The sequence below is a fragment of the Quercus lobata genome, chromosome 4 (genome assembly GCF_001633185.2).
Source record: "Quercus lobata isolate SW786 chromosome 4, ValleyOak3.0 Primary Assembly, whole genome shotgun sequence".
NCBI classification, from domain to species: Eukaryota; Viridiplantae; Streptophyta; class Magnoliopsida; order Fagales; family Fagaceae; genus Quercus; species Quercus lobata.
The window spans coordinates 1,517,190-1,541,117 of record NC_044907.1 but is presented as its reverse complement, the minus strand read 5'-3'; the positions used below and the strand labels follow the sequence as shown (position 1 = coordinate 1,541,117).

The 23,928-nt window shown below is 35.2% G+C and overlaps 3 protein-coding genes and 1 long non-coding RNA gene across 4 annotated transcripts; 1 reads left to right on the top strand and 3 right to left on the bottom strand.

The window, feature by feature from the left end:
- Positions 1–2,833: 2,833 nt before the first annotated feature.
- Positions 2,834–10,908, top strand: LOC115987417 (citrate synthase, mitochondrial). The gene is made up of 20 exons (XM_031110955.1): positions 2,834–2,940; positions 3,095–3,155; positions 3,262–3,327; positions 3,821–3,862; positions 4,197–4,262; positions 4,439–4,504; positions 4,635–4,748; positions 5,040–5,103; positions 5,422–5,504; positions 6,538–6,587; positions 6,665–6,742; positions 7,409–7,537; positions 7,749–7,791; positions 8,005–8,091; positions 8,611–8,712; positions 9,482–9,589; positions 9,708–9,758; positions 10,172–10,245; positions 10,353–10,404; positions 10,498–10,908. The coding sequence occupies exons 2-20, from the start codon at positions 3,111–3,113 to the stop codon at positions 10,588–10,590; spliced, it is 1,413 nt and encodes a 470-aa protein (XP_030966815.1). The 5' UTR covers positions 2,834–2,940; positions 3,095–3,110; the 3' UTR covers positions 10,591–10,908.
- A 330-nt stretch (positions 10,909–11,238) lies between these two features.
- LOC115983293 lies at positions 11,239–13,267 on the bottom strand. The gene is made up of 3 exons (XR_004089995.1): positions 13,094–13,267; positions 12,889–13,001; positions 11,239–11,530 (listed from the first exon to the last, which is right to left on the bottom strand). It is a non-coding gene; the product is annotated as an uncharacterized LOC115983293 (long non-coding RNA).
- Positions 13,268–14,185: 918 nt separating this feature from the next.
- Positions 14,186–14,971, bottom strand: LOC115983251 (UDP-glycosyltransferase 79B2-like). Its single transcript, XM_031105893.1, has 2 exons — positions 14,764–14,971; positions 14,186–14,643 (listed from the first exon to the last, which is right to left on the bottom strand). Exons 1-2 carry the CDS (start codon positions 14,969–14,971, stop codon positions 14,186–14,188), a joined length of 666 nt encoding a protein of 221 aa, XP_030961753.1.
- Positions 14,972–15,034: 63 nt separating this feature from the next.
- Positions 15,035–15,953, bottom strand: LOC115983248 (anthocyanidin 3-O-glucoside 2'''-O-xylosyltransferase-like). The gene is made up of 2 exons (XM_031105886.1): positions 15,880–15,953; positions 15,035–15,353 (listed from the first exon to the last, which is right to left on the bottom strand). The coding sequence occupies exons 1-2, from the start codon at positions 15,951–15,953 to the stop codon at positions 15,035–15,037; spliced, it is 393 nt and encodes a 130-aa protein (XP_030961746.1).
- Between the last annotated feature and the right edge of the window lie 7,975 nt (positions 15,954–23,928).

Here is a 23,928-nt window from a genome sequence, read left to right as displayed (position 1 = left end):
GAAATTGATTTAGATGATAATAATATAATTGATATGAAATACTATAATTACATCTTTAAACTTATATTATATGATGAACATTAATTTTTAAGTAAAGAACATGAAGAGTTTTATCATTTTAAGTGTTATGTAATATGAGAGGCTTACCCAAATGTTACCTATTGCACACTGACCCGTCAGAGTTCAGGGAATTGGGGCAGACACGCCAAGCAACATGCTTTCCTTTATCAACTTTGAACCATTGGAACTTTACTGAACATACTTCTTGGCCCCCCAAACCATGACTCCTAAAATTCTCCTGATGAGACTCATGAGCTTGGATTATGAGTTAAAAATGAGATGATGTGCCATGAGCTTGGACCATGGGCTTTGACACATTTTTGTGTAAATATGGGCTCTTTTGGGCTTTTAAAGAGGTTTTCCCAAAATCCATGATAATGTTGACGTGGTGTGAGTCGCTAATGAAATGAAGTCATGTGGTGTGAAAAATTTGTCCTTAACAATTGTCATAGAATGATTCCATTCCATTCTTTCTATGTTACTCCCAAATAAGATTATTTACATTCCATTTATTGTCATTCTTTTCCATTTCTTTATTTTAAAACATCCAATCAAGGTTACTTAATTCCATTTCATTCCATTCATTTTCTTTACTTAAATACATTCCATTCAATTTATTTCCATTCCTTTATGATCATTTCATCTTATTCCCTTTTGAACTACCAAACGAAGCCTAATAAAAACCTTAACAAACAACCTTTGCCAATTTTAAAACGGCAGTCTTCTTCAATTTTTTGAGGTGCTTTTGCTTATTGAAAATTGGAGCCCAGCGTTGTACACGTCCTTCACTTCTGTTTTTCTAGTTCTCGTGCGAAAGCTCAAGAAGGAATGGAAGACACAACTTGGGGTAGGCAGGTGTGTGTCACTGTCAAACTGTCAATGTACAGCAGCTTCAGGTAGCTTTTTTTGACTCTTTATTTTTTTGTTTTTTCTACACCCCCTTCTCTCTTTGGACCATTATTAATATTATTTCAATATTCAAACGTTGAAAACGTAACATGTCAAAGGGCGGCGTTTGATTTGTGATTTTTAATCGTCATTTACCGACAATTTCAAAATGAGAAAGTTCTTTATAAAAAAAAAAAAGTGAAAGTTTATGAGACAATCTTTGTGTTAAGTTACAACTCTTGCTACAACCTTGACATTTATAATTGGGAATATTAAGTGTGGCCGAAGAATTGGTGGAATCAATTCAATCCTAAAAGTGGCTTTAATTTGATCACACTGATTCTTTTGAACTATCTATTTTTGAGGCTTTGGAACATGATCACATGGATTTAAAGTTTTAAACATTTAGTAACCACGACTGGTGCCAGACTGCCAGGGAATGATAATTAAGCAAGCATGGAGCATCGTATTCGTATGCTTAGCATTCAAAGAGAATCAATAATTGCGTAGATGGTCTAAGACCCTAAAACTCAACCGATGAAAGAGCAAGGCTTGGTGCAGGATACAGGAGCACGGAACTCAAGCCATGTCCTTGATGAAGCTGCATAGGGTCTATTCAATATTACTTATGTCTATTGACTTATTTTATTAAAAATAAATAAGTTTAGTAAAAATACACATTGTTTTAAAATAAAAATTGAAACTTTAAAGAACTATATATAAAGTGGCCGTGAAAATTGAGTTCCAACCCAATCTAGTTGGTAAAATGTAAGTTTTTAAATTACTGTGGGAAGTGGGATTCTTTGAGGTAGGAAAATTAGGGAAATCATGGTGTTTCATCGGCTATAGTTTTGTACAAACACTAAAGAAAATCATTGTGAAATTGATTCTCTTTGCAGGTTTATCGGTGATACTTATAATGATAAAGTCAAACCCGTTTTTATTTCACATATTGATAGATGCTATTTTTAGGTTAGAATTTCACACATTAACTTTGAAATTTGAAATGATATTTATAGGCGTTAATTGGCTATTTTCCCACCGGATGTATCCTACCAATCTCAAGTTTTAGGTAGATATGACTCTTGTCATTATGACACATCGATCTACAATAAAGGAACTTATTGTATCATATTGAATACGATATGAGGTTATTATGGTGCAATAAATGTAGAAATGACTATGTGAGAGCCTAATCCTCCTTTTGAGACAAAAGTCAAAGGCCTAATCTCCTTTTTAGGCCAAACTTGTTAGCACGGTATTAAGATTAGGTAAGGAGATCAACGAGATTAGAATACTTGAATGTTTCTCTGGTTTAGTTTATTATCGTTCTACATTAGCTTCAATTTGACCCATAGTTATGATTAGAACTAACAAAGCCTCAATATTACTAGCTAGCTGTAGAGAAGACTATATGAAATAATTTTTGCTACATAAAAAATCTTACTTCTCTTGATCCACTTTTTGCTTAATGGCCTATTTTCTTTTTCTTTTTCTTTTTTTGTAATTGGAATAAGTAGTATGCAAAAAAAAAAAATATATAAAAGCTACTAAGTTTTATATATATTTTTTGTTGCACTATTAAGTTATATATTAATAGTTTCTAAAAAAAAGTTATATATTAATTAATAAATAATCACAAAGAGTGGTGTGAAGAAGGGCAAATTGAATATAAGGAGCAAATGTTATTAATTTTCTCCAAAAAAAAAAAAAAAGTAATTTTTGTGGGTATTAACATTTAGGGTTTATTAAAAAAAAAAAAAAAAAAAAACTTTATGAGTTGTTGAGTGTTGTGTTGTGACGAGACAACTAGCACGGTCTACGCCTCTACGGTGAAAAGGGTTAGATATAAAGATCCCGTAAAAGCTTTGAAGTCTTTCATTGATATTTATATATATATTCTTTCTCCTCGTTTCTCGCTCTGTGTAGTGTCAAACTTTTCTCCATCGTCTCTCTCTCTCTCTCTCTCTCAGCTCTCTGACATTCCTTCTGGTAATCTCTCTACTCTGCACTTTTCATTTTTCTAAATCAAATCCATTTTCTTGATCCAATCCTAAACTATACTTCCAATTTCCCCCCCTTTATATAATATTAATACTAAAAATAGTTGTTTTCCTTTCCTTTCCTCCATTATTTGTGGGTGTAGATAAACATAAAAAGCAATGTTCAGAAGCGTCTCTTTGCTTTCCAAGCTCCGCTCTCGTCTTGTATGTATTCCTTTTTTAGCTATCAACAATTTACTCTGATTTCTTTTTTTTACTCTAGGGGAAACAAAAATATATATAATAAAATGTTGTGATGGATTGATTGCAGGGGCAGCAGCCAAGTCTCAAAGATTCAGTCAGATGGCTTCAAATACAGTCCTCCTCCTCTGATCTTGTATTCTCTCTTTTCATTTCATTCTCTATACAATTCACTGCACCTAACTAAACCCATTTCTCAAATTTATATGCTACATATCACTATCACTGGTATATAGGGTCACATTGTGAGTTCAACGCTGACTGCATGCTTGTGTGTGTGTGACTTTACCAATAAAAAAGATTTGATTTTTACAGCTTTTAATTCTATTTCCATACAATTTCTGTATGTTTAACTACGCTATATATGACAACTGCTATAACTTGTACTTATTATGTACATGCCTGTGTATCAAAGTGCTCAACTTTTTGTACCATACCTCAAGGGTTGTTGTTGATTAAAGTTATTATCCAAATATTTTGGAAGAAGAAAGTGCCTTTTGAGCTGGAGCTCATTGGCTGTTATTGATTTACAATTACTCGTGTTTGGGAATTATAGCTTATTTTTTTAATGCCATTTCTACCATAATTAACCTCGCTCATGCTAGTCTTTTTTTTTTTTCTCTGTGCAGGACCTACGTTCTCAGCTGGAGGAATTGATTCCTGAGCAACAGGCATGTGTTACCAATATTTAATTTTGATTCCTTTTTCCTCCTTGCTCGTGCAATTAAGTTATTATTATTATTATTATTATTTTTAAATTATTGTAGTGTGATTTGAAATTGCATTACAAAACTGGCACAACATGTGTATCCGTTTTTGCATTCTTTGAGTATTTTGGAAAATGGGTGCGCATTTGATTAAAGAGCTAGTTTAGACTCCCTTACCCTCTTTCTATTTCATAGAGTAGGTTGTTAAGGAAGGTTTTGAGCCAAGGAGTCAACGTGTATCTAACAAAAATTTTGATTAGAAGTTCATTCTCTATTTTGTGATTTTATTTGGTTACAGGAGCGCTTGAAGAAACTTAAGGCAGAACATGGAAAAGTGCAGCTTGGGAATATCACTGTTGATATGGTAAATATGCTTTTGTGATATTTGTGTTCATTTTATCATTCCTATCTAGTGTCTATGGCAGAAGTGAGCTATAACAGTTTCTTTCTTTCATTGTAAAGAACTAAAAAATCTCAGAGTAACATAAAATTATGTTTTGCAACTTCTCACTGAATTATCTGTTTATCATGATTGGGTAGGTTCTTGGTGGAATGAGAGGAATGACTGGTTTACTCTGGCAAACTTCACTACTTGACCCAGATGAGGTATACATTTCAAATATTAAATCTTGGTATCTTTTTTTTTCTTGAATTTGATGGTTAGTTGAGAAGTTATTGGGAAATTTCATAAGTTCTGTCTGTCATAGATCTGAAAGGTAGGCTTTTAATTTTACAGGGAATTCGCTTTAGAGGTCTGTCTATCCCTGAATGCCAGAAAGTATTACCAGCTGCAAAGCCTGAAGGAGAACCTTTGCCTGAGGGTCTTCTTTGGCTTCTTTTGACGGGAAAGGTATGTTGTTCTTGTGTTTTATTTGAGACAAAAAGCCATTGTATGATATTTTTAGAATGTAATCAAAATAAGAAAATAGATGAAGTTACGTATAACTTGAACTAAGGCTTAATATATATCTGAAACCTTTTCTTGTATCTGCTCACCTTATATGTGTGGTCTCAAGCCAAATGACTTCATACTCTTAAATTGCAAGTTTGGACACAATACTCATTGCCTATGCCCTGAAACCTTCTTTTGCCTTTGTCTTTTTAGAGGTTTTTGTATACTTAAACATCCTTTGTACCTCAGGTACCAAGCAAAGAGCAAGTAGATGCATTATCCAAGGAGTTGAGAAGTCGTGCAGTCATCCCAGGTTCTGTAGTGGACTTTCTTATTATATCTACATAAAAAAGCAAATGTTTATAACTGAATTAATACCGATAGTTCAATAATGTGTTCCATTCTCGTTGCTTAATAAGTCAATTGCAAGTAGTCTGGATGAGATTTTATATAGTAGAGTGTATTTGTATTATTGTTCATCTCCATCACAATCAAAATACCATATTCTTATTCGTTAACTTTTAATTGAATGTATTCGATTTTCTTTTCTTTTTGTTTTTTAAGTGAATATTTAGAAAGAATAATTTTTAGTTTTATGACAACCTTTTGGGCTTATCATTTCTGGTTGCAGATTTTGTGTACAAGGCCATCGATGCTCTACCTGTTACAGCTCATCCAATGACTCAATTTGCAACAGGTGTTATGGCCCTCCAGGTTGGTAAATGGATTTCTGGATGTACACTATTGTTTAATTAATACACCTTTTATTCTTCCCCTATTTGGTTCTTTTGCGAGCCAGTCTTCTTCGTCAATTTGAATTTGCATTACTGTAATCATTTGGTTTCGTTCTCGTTGTTGCAACATTGTAGGAGTTTGCCTGAGTTCTATAGTAAAATCTTAGGGATCACAACTCAATAGAATGTTTGGTCTCCTCCTCATCTATAGAATCTTTTATGCATCTTTTCTTCATATTGTTTCCAAAAATAGTACTTTGAAAGCCATTCTTTACCGTCCTTTTATCAAAGAGAGTCTATATAGACCAATTTAATCACACTTGAATTTCGGTTAAAAAGGATGACACTCCAAAACCATTGGCTTGTCTGTGTCATACACGCCAGGGATACTCATGTATGCCTGTCCTTAGTGTGTTGGGAGGGGAATAAAATTATCTTTGGTTTTAGATATCTTTTTAAAGACATTGATATTTATTTTTTATTTGAAAACTTTATTCCTAAAGATAATTAATTTGTTGTTGTATTCCCACCTTGTTGTCCTCTAATTTTTCAAAAATTGTCATGTCCTGTGTCCATGCTTTTTAGATTTAGAGTAATCAACTAAAAATTATTTTAAGAGTTCCATTGAATATTGATGTGCTTTTATTTTGCTTGATCTTAGTAATCCACCCTGGTGAAGACCAATTTTCTCACCTTAGATGTCTTTGTGTGGAGCTGTTACTCAATCAATGCTTCTTGGGGTTCTTATTAATTACCTGCATATGTTTTTGTTTTTCCACAGTTTAATTATTTTGGAGATCTTATTTTCTTCTCCTTACATCTCGTTATAAAGGCACCTTGTATTAAAAAATATTTCTTGTGCTCTTAAATGAAGCAATGAGAAGCTAAATTATTAAACTAGGAAGTGAGCCAAGTGACACATTGAGTTAACAATACTTTTGGTTGGTTTTATTGATTTTCTTAAAGTAGATGATATACTTACAATTATTGAATGACCTGACATTGTCCTTCAGGTTCACAGTGAATTCCAGAAGGCATACGAGAAGGGGATTCATAAATCTAAGTAAGGCTCTTTTAAGTGCATATGTTTTTCTAATTTGACCTATTAATTTACTAAGCTTGTATATACTTTGTCTTTAGGTATTGGGAACCAACATATGAGGACTCTCTTAATTTGATTGCTCGAGTGCCATTAGTGGCTGCTTATGTCTACCGCAGGTAAGCAAGGATATTATTTCTCATTGATTATCAAAATTTGGTGTAATTGCATTTTGGACTGGATCTGGAATGATGGTAAACTTGATGTTATAAAAGCTTTTATAAATGTTAAATGTAAGGATGGTCCCTTCTGGTGTACAAATAGACATAATTTCCTTTTGTAATTTATTATTTAAAAAAAAAAAATGTTAAATGCAAGGATAGGTGCCCACTCATGCAGCAAGCCATGGTTGCTTGCTGCTGTTATGACATATTGGCATCAGTCCATGGCTGCCCACGCTCGCAACAAGCCATGGGTGCTTGCTGCTGACATAGCCTGCTGGCCACAGCCCATGCATGCAGCAAGCCAGGGCTGCATGCTGCTGGCAGCAGCCCATGGTTGCCTGCTGCCACAGACAAAATATCTGTAATTTTCTTTGCCATTGAAGTGAACTTGGCCTGTCTATGGGCAAAACATAGTTGACTTTTTGACATGGTCTCCACCCCCAACCCACAGGCAGAGGTCTATCCCTTGCTCTCTTTGAATTTTTCGGTGCACTAGTTTTTTGACCTGATAGAGGCCCATATCTGACCATATCTCTACTGACTCCTTGACTCCTTACATGATATTGTTTTTGGATGGTCTTGAATCATTTTTGGATTTATTTTCTTTCCTATTTGTTGAAGGATATACAAAGATGGCCAAGTTATACCACTCGATGACTCACTGGATTATGGTGCAAATTTCTCACATATGTTGGGATTTGATAGTCCCAAAATGCTAGAGCTTATGAGACTTTATGTCACCATCCACAGGTTTGTGTGTGTGTGTGTGTGTGTGTGTGTGTGTGATGTGTTGATGAAGAATATAAAAAAAAAATTATAATGGAAGGGAAACCTCATGTACACAGGATGTGTACATGAAGGTCTCCTAACTATTTTATATAATATTCACTTCTGAACGCAAAACATATTGGTAAATAGACAATGGTGTGACTGAACTTGTTATTCAATATTGTGTTTACAGTGATCATGAAGGTGGAAATGTTAGTGCTCACACTGGCCACCTTGTAAGTTACCTTGGTTTTCTTCTAAGCATTTTAATTAATTAATTTTTGCCTTAATCACAAGTTATGCAATAAGAATCCTAAAATATATGTAACAGTGCTAAAATTTATGAATGTTTAATTGATATTATGACATTTCATTTGTTTTTCTTTTTTCATCATAAACTTTTTGTACAGCTAAATGCTGATGTTCAGTTGATGTCCTACTGAATTCAGGTTGCTAGTGCACTTTCAGATCCTTATCTTTCATTTGCTGCAGCATTAAATGGTTTGGCTGGACCACTCCATGGTTTGGCTAATCAGGTGTGAATCTTCTGTTGTGATATTATCTGTTATTCTAGAAAAAACTGTTATAAGTTTCCCCTTCCCCACCCTTCTTTTAATATTTGTGTTGGTGTTTATTGTATAAAGTGATGTATAATTGTACATAAAGCTTAATGCAGGTTACTCTTTGCTGTTGATGAACATTTATAAATGCTTAGCTGCTTGATTGTTCTTTTGCTTATCTCCTCATAATTATCAGTGCCTTGTATACTCTAGTTTCTAAGAAGTTATCTGTTCTCTTATGAGGGATTGCTATTTTAGGCACCTTCCCTTTTTTGTTTCATACTTTCTTGACTTTTTTTCAATTTTAGATACAAAGAGTTAGGAAAAAACTTTAAAATTACTATCTAAATGAATTTTTAGGGAAAACTTCAAGTTTGTAGCCAAACCTTGTTCTATGTTTCTAAATTTCTTGTCATGGTGATACGTCTTCTTATCTGCTTGCAGATGATTTTTGTTGTTTTTCTGTCTCTGATTTCCTTGATACTGTGATTGCAGGAGGTTCTGATTTGGATCAAATCTGTTGTTGATGAGTGTGGAGAGAACATAACCGTAGATCAGTTGAAAGAATATGTCTGGAAAACTTTAAAAGGTGGCAAGGTTAGTATTGTCTTGAAGCTATCACATCTTAGTGTGGAGGTTTAATTTAGCTGAGTGGTTTGAAGTCTGCTTGACCTTGAGAGCACTTGCTTATCTCGTTTGACTCTTGACAATGGGACAACATGCATTTGGTTCCTTTCACTTATGTGTTGTAATTCTGGTTAACATTCTATTCAGCTCTTCCAAAACCAGTCTAACATACAGTTTAATTTGAATAGGAAGTACAGTTCTTGTTACTTCTCTCATTTAATTTCAGGCCATTCAGGCCTCTAGGCATGATACAGCTTATTGAGTTATTTCCCTGGTACTTCTTTTAACCACTATTAATATTTATTTGATCCCTATCTTTTATTTCAAAATATATATATATTTATTTGATCCCTCTTCAAATGTTGTGTCTATTAGTTCAATGCAAAAGCCAATTGACCACATTTAAAGCCAGAGAACACCTCTTTATTCTTTTAACTTTCTACCTTGTTATTCTTGCAGTCAGTTTCTTTTCCATATCTTATCATCTTGTTCCTCTTTGAATAATTTCTTTGCTCTCTGCTTTTCTGTTTATGCTGACTTTGGGAAGTTGCAGTACTGAATTGACTTGCAACTTGAGGTCTTAATATATTTTATTTAGTTTTTCTTCTGAGTTCTGACTTCCTTAACTCCAAATCATCACTTTCCCCATTTTAAATTATTATTTCTATTGGAAGCCTTGGCCTGAAAAATTGTTGAATTTTAGTCTCTAGTTCATGTTGTTTCTATTCTGAATTTGCAGGTTGTCCCTGGATTTGGGCATGGAGTTTTGCGTAAGACAGATCCAAGATACACATGTCAAAGAGAGTTTGCATTGAAGCACTTGCCTGATGATCCACTGTTCCAGCTGGTTATCCCTCATGCCTTAATTATAGAACCTTGACATTAACAAGGGTGTGCCATTTTATGGCACACTGCATTTTATTTGGTAATTTTCTTCATGAGCTAATCTAATGTGTTAATCACAGGTTTCCAAGCTTTATGAAGTTGTCCCTCCCATTCTTACCGAACTAGGCAAGGTATAGTCATCGAGTGACCCTTATGTTGCTGAAACTCAGATCATTTACATTGTTATATGTGTCTTTCACATGATATTGAAGTGGAAATAGTCTTTAGAGTAGACACGTTAGAAGGTTCTATAACATGGTCCTTATTGCTGTAATGTGGATGAGATTCAAGATTAGCTGCATGGTTCTCCACGTTTATGTTTCTATCGTGTCTCCCCTATTAAAATTTAGAGTGATTCTTTTCCCACCCAACCTATAATTTTGCTGGGAAATTTGGAGCTTTAACCTCCCACCACATGCTAAATTGGAAAATTTTCCTCAAAGATCATCTGTCTATATTCTGGTTTCATCCAATTAACTTATAAATAAAGCCAAATGACAGGGATATAAAGCTGACTGTTTTTGGGGTTTTGGAATTGTTGTAGGTTAAAAATCCATGGCCCAACGTTGATGCTCATAGTGGGGTGCTGCTGAACCATTTTGGTTTAACTGAAGCAAGGTATGATATTTCATTTACATCTGAACTACCGGTGATTATTCTTCATTTGGACATTCTATGACTATTAGAGTGGGAGAGATGATTATAATTTTTAATTCGGTGGACAGATATTTTACCGTCCTTTTTGGTGTGTCAAGAAGTATTGGTATCTGCTCTCAGGTTATATTTTTCCCCTACTTTTATTTGCAGTTATTCTCTGATGCAGCTCTTTTATGAGTTTATTTGAATTGTATTTTCTCTTTTGTTGTTCAGCTGATATGGGACCGAGCTCTTGGACTGCCACTAGAGAGGCCAAAAAGTGTTACAATGGAATGGCTTGAAAATTATTGCAAGAAAGCAGCTTGATCTTGAAAATTGGTGGGAGTGTGCATCAATTACTCTGTAATAAAGTCTTCAACAAAATTGGGTTTTGCAACACACAGATGCAAGGGATGCAATTGTGAGATCTGATGGTTCTGTCAGATTAAAACAGGCATTATTAGCCTTTTTTTAGAAATTTGAGTAACCATTTTTCAAATTTTGAGTTAGAGCTTGATTTGATTTGAGTTTGTATGGTAACATTATTTAAGTGAAACTAGTAGACAAATTACCGTCTATTAATAAAAGGTATAGAAAAATGATAACCGCCCAACAGGATTAGACTGTAGTGGGAATTTGATTACAGGTATTTTCTGTGATGACATATGACAGAGAGACTGTCTATATATATATATATATATATATATATATATTTATTTATTTATTTATTTATTTTACTACTACTACTACTACTAGTTTTCTTGTCAAATTACGATTGCGTTTGCGCCACTTATTATATTTCACACATTGGCAGTGATAAATGAAGCCCATAATAAATAACATAAGAATAAATCTTCGACACACAGAGAAGTAATTTTCCCACCCTTTTTTAAAAATTAAGTAGCACAATAATATATACATTTGGCCTGTGCTAAAGGAGCATATGTTCATTGAAAACATTTTACAGCGAAACAAATGGAGCGTTTAGACAGATGTATACATATCCCTGGTACATATACCTGGTATTTCTCTCCCTTGGCTTAATAAGTTGGGTAGGAGCATCATAGTCAAGGATGTAGAGCCAGAGGCCATGAGAAACAGCAGTAGGGACACCCTCGCGGAGACTGAAAGGGTATCCACGGATGAAGTCAACACCCTTTCTGTATGGATCGTAAAGAGTGTTGAAGAAAAGTGTGGATGGAGTTAGAAGATTCTCTATGTGCTGTTGAAGCGCGTTGATGTCTCTCCCAGATGGGTCTTTGGCAATCTTCATATAAAATGTGAAATCTTACAACAACTTTAAATAATGCAAAGAACTAAATGTGATTCATGATGAAAATAATAAAAGGTTTCTTAAGCATGAAAGGGGCATGTTGTAAAGATCTAGCTTATTATCAAGTAGGTGAGACCTGGTTAATGGCTATAGGACTATCTCCATCCAAGAAGCAAATGAAAAGTAGATTAAAGGTTATCATAATTTTGTAAGCCAATGATGGATCATGGAACTTGGAGGATTACCAATGCACTCTACACCTTATTAGCAAACTGCACCGATTCAAATTAAAGGGAAAAAAGGAAGAAGGAATATTTAAATTCTAGGTACATTTTTTAAGCACATAAAAAATAAAAATAAAAATAAAAGGAACTAGAATAATGGAGATCTAAGTTTAATATACCATTTGAGCGATTTTTCTGAAGCATAAAGAATGTTGAAAGTGTCATGAAAGCATTTTCAATATGCACCAATTCCATTAAGTAGAACCAGCCATTATTTCCAAAAAAGACCAAAAAAAAAAAAAAAAAAAAATCAAATACTGGAATTCTACTTAATTGCATATGAATAAAGGACCAAGAACAAGAAGCCATTATCTAAGGCAAATTCAGAACATGACAATGCCATAAGCTGCAGCAATGCAAATCAATGCTGTGTTTGGATTTGAAGATTTAATATATATATATATATATATATATTTATATTCTTCTGTTTTTGAAGAATATTGCTACTATAAACAGAAATTTATAATTAAAAGCTTTCAAAATTTTGCTAGAAGAAAAATAGTTGTGATATTATGATTTCAAGTACACCTAGTGATATAAGGAACAAAGCCCTTTATAAATTTCATTACTATAAAAAAAATCTATTGTCATCTTATACCTATTCAAGTCATTTAAACTAAAGATTGAAATTGAAATCTTACCTTAAAATTCCTTTCTTCATGTTAAAATCTAAAGATTAAATTGTAGAGATTGATGTAGAGAAGTGGACGCAAGAGAGAAGAGAGAGATCACGAAGGTTATGCGATTCGGCCTGACGGCCTGCATTCATAAGATAAAACCTTTTAGGGTTACATCTTTACAATATCCTCAATTCTATGTTACAATAAATCCAATGTGAGGATATTTAGAGCTAAATACTAAATTAAGCCAGTTTCAAGCGTTGATGTGAGGAAAAATTCATAGCAAATAAATAAAAACAAAGTAAAATTGAAAATGATTATACATATCTAGATTTATACACACACATATGGTTATAATAAAATAAATACAAAGACACAACAAACAAGCATACTGATTTAAATTACAAAAAACTAGATTCTAAAAACTCAAATAGAAAATGCAGCTTACCGAGAAATCCAAGTAAAGTACTCTTGGGGTTGTGAATTTTAAGAGCACTGTAAAGACCCCATACAACATTATGTCCTCCAGGAGATTGTCTCCCTCAAAAGACTATTCCCACCCTGTTAAAAGATATTACATTGGATAAATAAGATTTAAGTGTAATATAAAAAATGCACATGAGAGGACCATGCAATTATAATCAGATGTGCACCTAAAAGCCGGATGCTCGGTTATGCTCTGAGCAAGTGAGCATCTGGGACTTTTGCAGTGGCCCTGAGAAAGTGAGCCAAAGGCTGACCATAAGTGTTTGGAAAGTAACGAGCTATGGAGTGGGCATCAGCGGGGTCTGCTGCTGCAGCTGCATCACCAAATTCAACCCTGACAGTGGTTCTCTGTTTGATGACAATGTAGGATTACCTCAGTCATTATTCCAACTCTGTTAAAAATTAAATTATTAACCAGAAAGCACCCTTTCATGGCACGGAGCTAAATCCAATTAATTTTTGTTGCTGAATAAAAAAAAAAAATTTTATGATGAATACGACTTGCACACTCCAAATCCTATTATTAATTTGGCAACAAACTTTAAATATATTTACAACTTGACATACTTCTATTTGCAAAGCTCAAGTAGTAAAAATTGTATTTTCCTTAGCATTTCTGTTATTTTTTTGCTAAAAGAGAAACGAAACACAACTGCAATTTCCTTGATGGGTAATTGGAGATGGACCATGCAATTGTGTTTTTATTGTGTATATTCATTTAATAGTCATAAATGTGGCTTGCTGAGGAGATTTTAGCTTTATTTTCTACTGTTAATAGCAGATTCAAGTAGTTAAATAATTCAAATAGTTAAATAGTATGATTTTTTTTAATGATTTGATATTGGATTTTTTTTTTTTTTTTTTTTTTAATGAGAGATTATTATTGCAAAAAAGAATATAATAACATTTAGTATAAAGGCTGAAAAAAAGAAAGAAAAAAAGAGTCCAACCCAATACCCGACCCGAGACCCAAAAAACTGACATGATTTCAGACCCGATTTTTCGGATCAGGTCGGGACGGGTTTCCGGTAGTTAAACCCGATTTCTATTAGGTCAAGTTTCGGGTCACAGTAAACCCAACCCAACCCGACCCGACTCGAACCAATATCAGTCCTACAACTGGATATGCAAATAGAACAACATTGACAAAGAAGTAGCATCCCCAAACTATAACACGAGTGAATCCTTCCTCAATGGAAACAGCTACTGCTCTTTTTAGTGCAAAGGATTAAGTAGTTGGGTTCATATGTAGCACTTAGTCAATCCTTAAGACCTTGCAGGTTTTGAATGAAAGTGTCTAAATATCTCTCTTGCATGCCTTCACTAGTAAGTTCCTCCTTCAACTTGGCATGATTATATTTCACCAGCCCAGCTATTTCACTGTCCTCGTCCATCACAGAGATAATGGCCTTACTTAGGCTTTCCTTGGAAATCCGCCCATTATCTTCTCTCTCCACCTCCACTGCAACTTTGAGTTCTTCCACCATTAACCTGGCACCCACAATTTGATCACCAAGGTATGAAACGCATACTATTTGGCAATCACTAAAGAGAGACTCCCACATGGACCCATATCCACAATGGGTCACAGAACAACCAATAGATGGGTGCTCCAATATCAATGTTTGTGGCACCCATCCCCCATACACCCATCCTCTCCCTTTAACTCTCTCTTCAAACCCCTCTGGAAAAGCTTCTTCAATTGTTGCACAACCATCTGGAGTACTCAGAGCCACCAAAAATGGTTGCCCACATAACTCAAACCCCAAAAGTAGCTCCTAAAACTGGTCCTTTTGTAGTTTATTTTAACTCCCAAATGCACAATACACCACAGTACCTTGCTTGAAATTGCATAACCAATTAGTCCATTTCTCATCTAGCTTTGTGGCCGGTGCTTCAAGCAGGACAAGTCCTGTTAGTAGCACAGGCTTAGCATAATGCTGCCTTAAGTAGTCACAGTATGGCCCTTCAAACTCATGATATGTCCTATAGGCTAGGGCATCATTCTGAATCAAGCCATAGGTAATTTGAACATAAAGAGACATCTCTGTTCCAAGAGCCTTGGCATACACCTTTAGTTGTGCAATCTCATAGTCCTTGTACTTTATTCACACACATGAAGGAGGATAGCCAGGAGGCGGTTGCATGAAGTCTTCTACAGTCATATCCTCTGGTTTCTCCTTAGTAGGAACCTTTAGTGCTTGCATTGCTAGGGTTACAATGGAATAACATATGGCCTTGGAGCCAATTTGGTGTGCTAAGGCTGGCATCCAAGGGCTGAAGTTAAAGAAAACGAAATCAGGCTTGAGACTGCTCAGAATGGTTTGAACTTGGTCTTGGGTTTGGTCAAAGGCAACACGAAGATGTCCATGAAGTGGAAGAGGAACATCTGAGGCAGTCTCGGCACCAGGGGGTAGTCTATCTACACTGGGAACAAGAAGGGGATAGAAGTGGATGAGGTTTGGATAAAGGATGAGATGTTCTACCTTTGCTTGTGCTCCTTTGGGCAATAAGAGAGACACCCTTATGGCCTCTCTCTGTAAGCTTGTTTGAGAGGTGCAGGTAGGGAGTGATATGGCCAAAGGCAAACCAGGGAAACATGGCTACATGAAGTTTTGTGCTTCTTGAATTGCTCATCTTTGCTTGAAATTTTTTTTGGTGAAAAAATCCACTTGAGAACTAAAGTGATTCCTTTATGTATACCTGATAGAACCGGATCTTCCTAGTGGAGAGACAAAAAAAAAAAAAAAAAAAATGGCGTAAATGCATTTTCAGTCCTTACATTTTGTACTTTTTTTTTTTTTTCAATTTAGTCCATACATTTTGATTTTTCCACTTAGTCCCTAATCCAATTAACCTTATCATTTTGGTCCTTTCTGTCACCCCACTAACGGCAGAATCTAACGTGGCTGATAATGTACTGAAAAAACAATATATTAAAGCCCAGAATTACATTGTGGCATAGCCCATCCCAGCCACATGGCTTTCTGCCATAAACACCATAGCAAACTCTACCACTACTGGCATCCTTTCTTCATCCTTAGAGCATTCAATTTTACTAAAAAGACATAGGATTTGGCACATATCCAATACTCTTATCCAAAAGAATGTTGCAGTTCTTTGTAAAAACACAGCCCCCTAAATTAGGGACTAAGCCTGCGTTTGGATTGCACTGAAAACCAGCGCGTTTGCGTTTTTCAGCTTTTTTTTTTTTTTTTTTCACGCGTTTTTTAGATTTGCGGTTACTGTTCATGTACTATTCAATGAACAGTAACCGCAAATTTTGACTTTTCAAACTTTTTTCAGCCAATCAGTGCACATCGTGTATTGTTCACGGACTCACAAATTTCACTTTTCAGCAATTTTGTCATTAAAAATAGGTCCTACGGTACTATTCACACATTTAAAAATTATTTTGTTACAGTATTTTTCAGTTTCTAGTTTCAGTTTTCAGTTTTTAGCGGTATCCAAACGGACCCTAAGGGTCTGTTTGGATATAGCTGAAAACTGAAAATTGGAAAATAATGTAGAAAAATAATTTTTAAATGTGTGAATAGTACCGTGGGACCCATTTTTAATGAAAAAATTACTGAAAAGTGAAATTTGTGGGTCCGTGAACAATACACGATATGCACTGATTGGCTGAAAAAAGTGAGAAAAGTCAAACTTTGTGGCTACTGTTCATTGAACAGTACATGAACAGTAACCGCAATTCTAAAAAATGTGTGAAAAAAAATGGAAAAACACAGACGCAAACATTTTAGTCGAATCCAAACATAGCCTAAGTGTGCATTTGAATACAGCCTTGCTGAAAACTGAAAACAATAAAAAAATAATTTTTTTACTGTTTATTACTGTTCAGTATTGTTCATGGGCCTAAAATTACTGTTCATGGCCAATAAACAGTGCATAACGTGCACTGGTTAAAAAAAAAGTGTCTGAAACGCAAACAGAGCTTAAAAGTGAAAAAATCAATACATAAGGAACAAAATGAAAAAAGTGCAAAATATAGATACCAAAAAAAGTGTATTTACGCAAAAAAAAAAAAAAAAAAAAATGCAAATATGCTAATCTTGATCACAGGATGCTAATCTTGTATCGACTGTTGCATTTATGCTTGGTAAAATAATTGATGCTTGAATAATCAAGCACAAGTATGGTCCACAAGTTTAATAATGGATGCTTGACAGTAACCCAAAAGGTTGTACGGACAAAACGAGTGAACAAACCCTGAGGGGTCACGACAACTCCTCTCTGCCAGCTCATTTATCCATTCATATCATTCTTTTGCTTTTTGCTTTTTCTATCTTGATCTGTCGGTAGGGTGATAGAAGTTGGTATAATCAATGTCACCCATCGGCGTGGTCGTCTTCGACATCTTCATTGTGAAAGGGTCATTGAAGGATGGGATAGAATTGAAGGTGCAATTGTTGTTTTGATAAGATTCATTGCATTTATATACACTCTTGTTCTGTTTGGCAAAAAATATAATCGAAGCTCTCAATGACCTCTAATCATAAAATGAGTTAATGACACTTCATCAATTATAAAAAAAATAAAATTGACACTTCATTCAAATGGAAGAGAGGTTATTTAAGTGGTTTAGATGAGTAATTTTAGGATCACAAATTATTACACAATTTTTTACTATGACTCTGATGTGACAGATTGTGAGCGGTTAATTATCACTTACACATAAACTCACCACTTTTTATTCATCAATCACACTCTGTCACGTCACAGTTGTAATAAGAAGTTGTAAAAAATTATGTGGTCTTAAACTTTTTCGGTTTAGACCTTTTGAGAATTAAATAAAACCTCTTTTTTTTTCCCCTGCTTTTATTTTTTTTTTTCAATATTTGTGAAAATTACTACTTTTGCTTTAAACATAATCTTGTCATATATTAAACAAATTTAATAAAAAATAAAACTAATGAATTATATTTCAAATAGAGTACTACCTAAGATCAGTGTGCCAGTGCATTAGATCCTATACAATGCAAACACAACACATATTGGCATCAAATTTTTTTTTTTTTTTTTTTGGGGGGGGGAGAATCAAGTTGGCATCATTTTGAGTCTTGTGTACTAGAGCATTATTAAGTCCGATGAATCACCATTTTGAGTCTTGTAATGGTTTACAAGTCCGATGAATCACCTAATTAAGGTGGGAAAAAATGCTTTTAGGAATTAAGGGTCAACAGGCACATGATGATAACCATCATTGACTGTGGTGGAAGCGGAAGATCAAATCCTATTGAAAAGCTATTTTTCTGGAAGTTGTGCAGAGACCAAACACATGGGTGTGGGGATTTGGTAGCAGTTTCTCTCTCTCTCAAATTAAAATAGAGAAAGGCAGCACACATGAATGTACGTTTTACACTATATATTATTATATTCTGTATTTAAATTTTTTTTTTTTTAATAAAGGAAGAGAATGAATAATGGTTATGTATTTGAAAAAAGAGAAATAATTTCTTTTTGGTTTTTAAAAAAGAGAAATAATTAACAAAATTAATATTTTAATACAACATAATGTAAATTAAATAATCTAATGTGATGTGTTTTAAAAATAAATACATTAAAAAAAAAAGATTCTTATATTAAAATAAACACAAAATTTTCAATCATCTAACCCTTTTTTTTTTTTTTTTTTGAAAACAGCCTTACGAGCTAGTGACTACTAGTTTCTGTCCTCCATGAGTTGAAGATTTCAATGCAGAGATTTTGGCTGAATCTCTCTATATTTTATGGCAGACCAGATCTACACTTTTAACGAAATTTTGAAGTCTCATGAAAAGCTAGGTGGTCGGTTACGACCGTATGGGCATATGCAAAAATTCCGTGAAGTTTTAGATGAATGTGGATTGTTTGACCTCGGCTTTGTGGGAAATAAGTTCACTTGGTTCAAAACTTATCCGGATGGTGGTGTGGTTTGGGAAAGGTTGGATAGAGCTGTGAGTTCAGCGCCGTGGTTTGATTTGTTTCCTGCTACCAAGGTAATAACTCTGGTTGGTGTGTCTTCTGATCATAGCCTTATTTTAGTCTTACCCGAGGGGATCATTTCGAAGCCCCAACGCCCATGGCAGTTCGAGCAAATGTGGCTTGAAAAGCAAGGCTGCCACAATACTGTTAAAAGAGCTTGGAAAGCTATCTCTTCGGAACCGGCCATGTCTGAAGTTATCCAGAATGTTGATACTTGTAAAATTGAGTTGAAAGCTTTGAGCAAGAAGGATTTTTGTAACGTAGTTAACACCTTGACGGAGAAAAAAAGATTTTGAAAAAAGCTGAAGAGGCTGCGGTGTATGGAGGAAGTTTAGAGTTTTTTCTTCAGTTAAAAGGAGAGGTTGCCAAGCTTCTTAGGGTGGAGGAAAAAATGTGGCATTAGCGAAGCCATGTTCACTGGATGATATCAGGTGATAAAAATACTAGTTATTTTCATAATCGAGCTTCTCAACGATTTAGGCGAAACAACATTTTTGAACTTAGAGATCCACAGGGCATATTGACCTCGGGTAATGAAGAGGTGTCAGAGATGATTGTGGAATATTACAATAAATTGTTTACTTCCTCCAATCCGCATGATATTGAGGAGGTAGTTCAATTTACAAAACGGGTGGTGATGGAAGATATGAATAGCAGCTTAATCAAAAATTTCTCAAAGGATGAAGTGGAGATAGCCTTGAAGCAAATGGCCCCTTTGAAAGCGCCAGGTCCAGATGGAATGCCTCCAATTTTCTTCCAACATTATTGGGAGAGCATTGGTGATGATGTAGTCAAAGCGGTGGTCTCTTGCCTAAATTCAACCTCAATTGAGTCAGGTTTGAACCATACTTTTATTACTCTTATTCCTAAAGTGAAAAGCCCTGAATATGTAACTGAATTCCACCCTATTGCCTTGTGTAATATTCTTTATAAACTGGTATCAAAAGTGTTGGCAAACAGGTTGAAGAAAGTTTTACCCCACATTATTTCTGAATCTCAGAGTGCTTTTCAATCGGATAAAGCTATTTCCGATAACATCTTGGTGGCCTTTGAGACTTTACACCACATGAAGAAGAAAAAATTAGGGAAAATGGGTTATATGGCCTTAAAATTGGATATGAGCAAAGCGTACGATCGCTTAGAATGAGTTTTCCTCCAAAGGATCATGGAGAAGACGGGCTTTCATTCAACTTGGATAGGTTGGATTTTGGAGTGTGTAAAATCTGTGACCTATTCGATCTTGGTCAATGGGGAGCCTAAAGGCCACATTATTCCTACTCGAGGCATTCGTCAAGGCGATCCTCTTTCTCCTTATCTTTTTCTATTATGTTCCGAAGGTCTTAATGGCTTAATAGAACATGCTGTTGATAGGAAACATATTGAGGGTGTGTCTTTTTGTAGAATTGGCCCTAAGATCTCCCACCTCCTTTTTGCTGACGATAGCCTATTATTTTGCCGAGCTAGAGTGAGGGATGTAGAAAAAATTTAGGAGTTACTTGGAAAATATGAAAGGGCATCAGGTCAAAAAATTAATTCGGACAAGACTACCCTATTTTTCAGCAATAATGCCTCTTTTGCTACTAAGGAAGAAATAAAGAATCTGCTTGGGGTGTTCGAAATTAAGGAGTATGAAAGGTATTTAGGGTTGCCGGCGGTGGTGGGAAGAAGAAAAAAGGCGAGCTTGAATTACATTAAAGATAGAGTGTGGGGTAAGCTCCAAGGGTGGAAGGAAAAAATTTTGTCGCAAGCGGGTAAAGAAGTCCTTCTAAAGGCGGTGGTCCAAGCCATCCCTACTTTTGCCATGAGTTGTTTTCGATTGCCTATTGGCCTTTGCCAAGATATTGAGATGTTCATCCGAAAATTTTGGTGGGGTCAAAGAGGAGATAGGAGGAAAATCCATTGGGCTAAATGGGAGGTGTTATGCCATCCAAAGAACGAAGGGGGTCTTGGCTTTAAAGATCTTTGCAAATTCAACAAAGCTATGTTGGCAAAACAGGTGTGGAGGTTGATACATGATAAGGAATCTCTATTTTATAGAGTTTTTAAAGCGAAGTATTTTCCTAACAATTCTATCTTTGAAGCAAAATCTTCTTTCGGCTCCTTCGCTTGGAAGAGTATTCTGTGATCTAGAGATTTAATTGAAAGGGGCTCTCCATGGAGAATTGGTAGTGGCAAATCTATCAGAATTTACAAGGACGCATGGTTACCAAGTCCTGATGGTAGAATTAGCTCCCCGGTCTTACACCTAGCTCCAGAATCTACTGTGGATTCCTTGATAGATTCTGTATCGGGTTGGTGGAACATCAATCTTATCGATTGGTGTTTTCACCCACTTGATGCTAGACTTATTAAGTTCCTACCTCTGAATTTCATACCACAACTTGACACCTTGGTCTAGAATTCAGAAAAATCGGGTAGCTATTTTGTTAAATTCGGATATAAATCCCTCTGTGAGATGCATAACAAGGACACGAACCACCCACAAGTCTCGGAGTCTCAGAAGGGTATTTGGAAAAGTATTTGGAAGCTAAAAGTGCCAGGCAAGATTAAACAATTTCTCTGGCGGGCTTGCACAAACTCGTTGCCTACTAAGGAAAATTTACGGAAGCATAAAATTTTGGAGGAAACAAAGTGCTCCAGCTGTGCTGGTGAATTGGAGTCTGTTGAGCATGCTTTATGGAGTTGTAATTGTATAAAAATGGTTTGGGATACAGATTTTGGGTGGGTGGACAGAAGTGCAGCGGCTACAGATTCTTTCTCGGATGTATTGCAAAAAATCAGAGCCAAACCAGCCTCAGTTTCGTTATTTGATGTTACCGCTTGGGCTATCTGGTAGCAGAGAAATAAGACCCGTCTCCACGATAATCCTTTGTCCCTTTACAATATAGCTAGTTTTGCCAAGGATTATCTCATCCAATTCAGAGGTATGGATAGACCCTCTGTTATCAAGAACCGGGCTACTCCTCACAAGTGGCTTCCTCTGACAGCCGGTTCGGTCAAGATAAATTATGATGGAGCTATGTTTGGTGAATCAGACAAGGCGCGCTTAGGTGTGGTAATTCAAACTCATGAGGGTCAGGTGGTGGCTGCCTTATCGGAGCAGATCGTGAAACCTCCAATTGTAGAAATCCTAGAGCTCCTTGTGGCAAGGCGGGTTGTTTCTTTTTCTGCAGAATTGGTTCATACCCAGTGTGTTTGTGAAGGTGGATCCCAATCTGTGGTTAATGCCTTAAAGGATCCCGGTATAAATCATTCCCGTTGTGGGCATCTCATCAAGGATATCTTATCTTATTCAAACTCTTTTTAGAGTATTTCTTTTGCTCATGTAGGTCGACAAGGCAATGCAGTAGCGCATGTTTTAGCCCAATGAGCGAGATCAGCTATTTCTTCTCAAATATGGTTGGAGTGTGTTCCAACAGATATCATGTGTTTTGTATTGGATGATTTTCCAAATTCTTGATTTTAATACAACAAGTATTCCCTTCTCCAAAAAAAAAAAAAAAAAATCTACACTCTTCATTAAAATATAAAGTCTGCACAAAATGGCAACTACAAAAGGGTAAACCAAATAATTATATCTGCCAATAAATCATAGTAACTTAAAATATATATATATATATATATATATTTCTTGAAAGTTGAAGACTAGAATTATACTGAAAGAAATAGCCTACAATATACATACCATTTGAAAGTTCTATTTGTTAGTTAGTGGCTTGATTTCAAGCAAGTCACAAGAATCAAAATATTTGCCAGTCAATGGTATGTGTTACATGTATCCATCCTCTCACAAGGGGTGGATGCATGTATTGGATACTTGATAGATTTTCTCCACCTTTTGCATGCATTGTCAACAAAAATTGGATCTTGCATAAACCTATGTAGACAATGTGGCTTGAAATATCAAGCCTAGCAATTTAATGCATGCATCACCCTCAATTTTGCGTAGAAGCATATTGCTATGTCTTTCATTTTTTTTTTTTTTTTTTTTTTTGGGATCCATCATATGTATATTTTGTTCTAGTTAATTGCAAATGAAACAAAGTGATACTATCATTTAAGTGACACTTCCTTTTGTTTTTGGGAAATATTGAATATGTAATTGTTATGCATGATTTGAAACTTTTTTTAATGCTGTCTACAGGCGAACCCAATGAAGGGTTTTTTTTTTTTTTTTTTTTTTTTTTTTTTTTTTTTTTTTAAGTATATCAAAAGGAAAAGAGAAGGGAGCAGCTCCCCGAAGTTGATCTTGCTTACTGATTTCATTTTCAGAACTTAATTGATAAGGCTCGGACCATGCTTGTTGGGAACAGAACTTTGCTGCAGTAGATGCAAGCATCTGTGGGCATCCCCCTCATCAGCAATTCCAATGATCCTGCATTTGCTAATTTCTGATCCTGCATTATATTTGGGTGAACTGTACTTGCTTAAAATAATGGAGTCCTTGATAGTAGAAATCAGCTACTCACCTACAAACGGTGGAAATGAGCTGAACTTAATTGAAAGAGATCGAAACTTATATGCTGGAGCATATGACCTTTGTCTAGAAAAATACAGCCTGGTACCTTTTGGTTGTCACATAAAATTGAATGGCCCCATTGTATTTAACATTACATTTGGATTGCTATTTTTAATTTATTAGTAATTTAACTCATTGAGGGAAAAGCCTATCTCCTCTTTATAATAGTTAGACAAATTGCATTAAGATTTACGTAAAAAGATTTACAAGCAAACGAAAGAGACTCAATGAACACTATAATGGAAGCACTTTTACCAAGTCAATGCAATAAACCACAAGTATTGATCTAATGAAAGATTGGCTTCCACATCTTCAAAAGTGCTATAATTCATTTTCCCCTGGCCTCCACATTGTTCATATTAGGCATAAGGGGGAAAATTTTAGACAATAGGTCAAGTACCCACTTCAACATCACCCATTGAACCCCAAAATACACAAAAAACAAAGCTCTACAAAGCATGTGCAAGATCACAATGAAACAACAAATGATCTACAATT

Excerpts from the sequence above, each read along its gene's own strand:
- LOC115987417 (XM_031110955.1), top strand. The coding sequence starts at position 3,111 with ATGTTCAGAAGCGTCTCTTTGCTTTCCAAGCTCCGCTCTCGTCTT. Across the intron at positions 5,505-6,537 it reads CAGGTGTTATGGCCCTCCAG|GTTCACAGTGAATTCCAGAA; the intron begins GTTGGTAAATGG and ends ATTGTCCTTCAG. Across the intron at positions 6,588-6,664 it reads AAGGGGATTCATAAATCTAA|GTATTGGGAACCAACATATG; the intron begins GTAAGGCTCTTT and ends CTTTGTCTTTAG.
- LOC115983251 (XM_031105893.1), bottom strand. The coding sequence starts at position 14,971 with ATGTCTCTTTATGTTCAAATTACCTATGGCTTGATTCAGAATGATGCC. Across the intron at positions 14,644-14,763 it reads GTTATGCAATTTCAAGCAAG|ATGGTTGTGCAACAATTGAA; the intron begins GTACTGTGGTGT and ends TGAGTACTCCAG.
- LOC115983248 (XM_031105886.1), bottom strand. The coding sequence starts at position 15,953 with ATGCCAGTAGTGGTAGAGTTTGCTATGGTGTTTATGGCAGAAAGCCAT. Across the intron at positions 15,354-15,879 it reads GGGATGGGCTATGCCACAAT|TGTAGATAGACTACCCCCTG; the intron begins GTAATTCTGGGC and ends TCTTGTTCCCAG.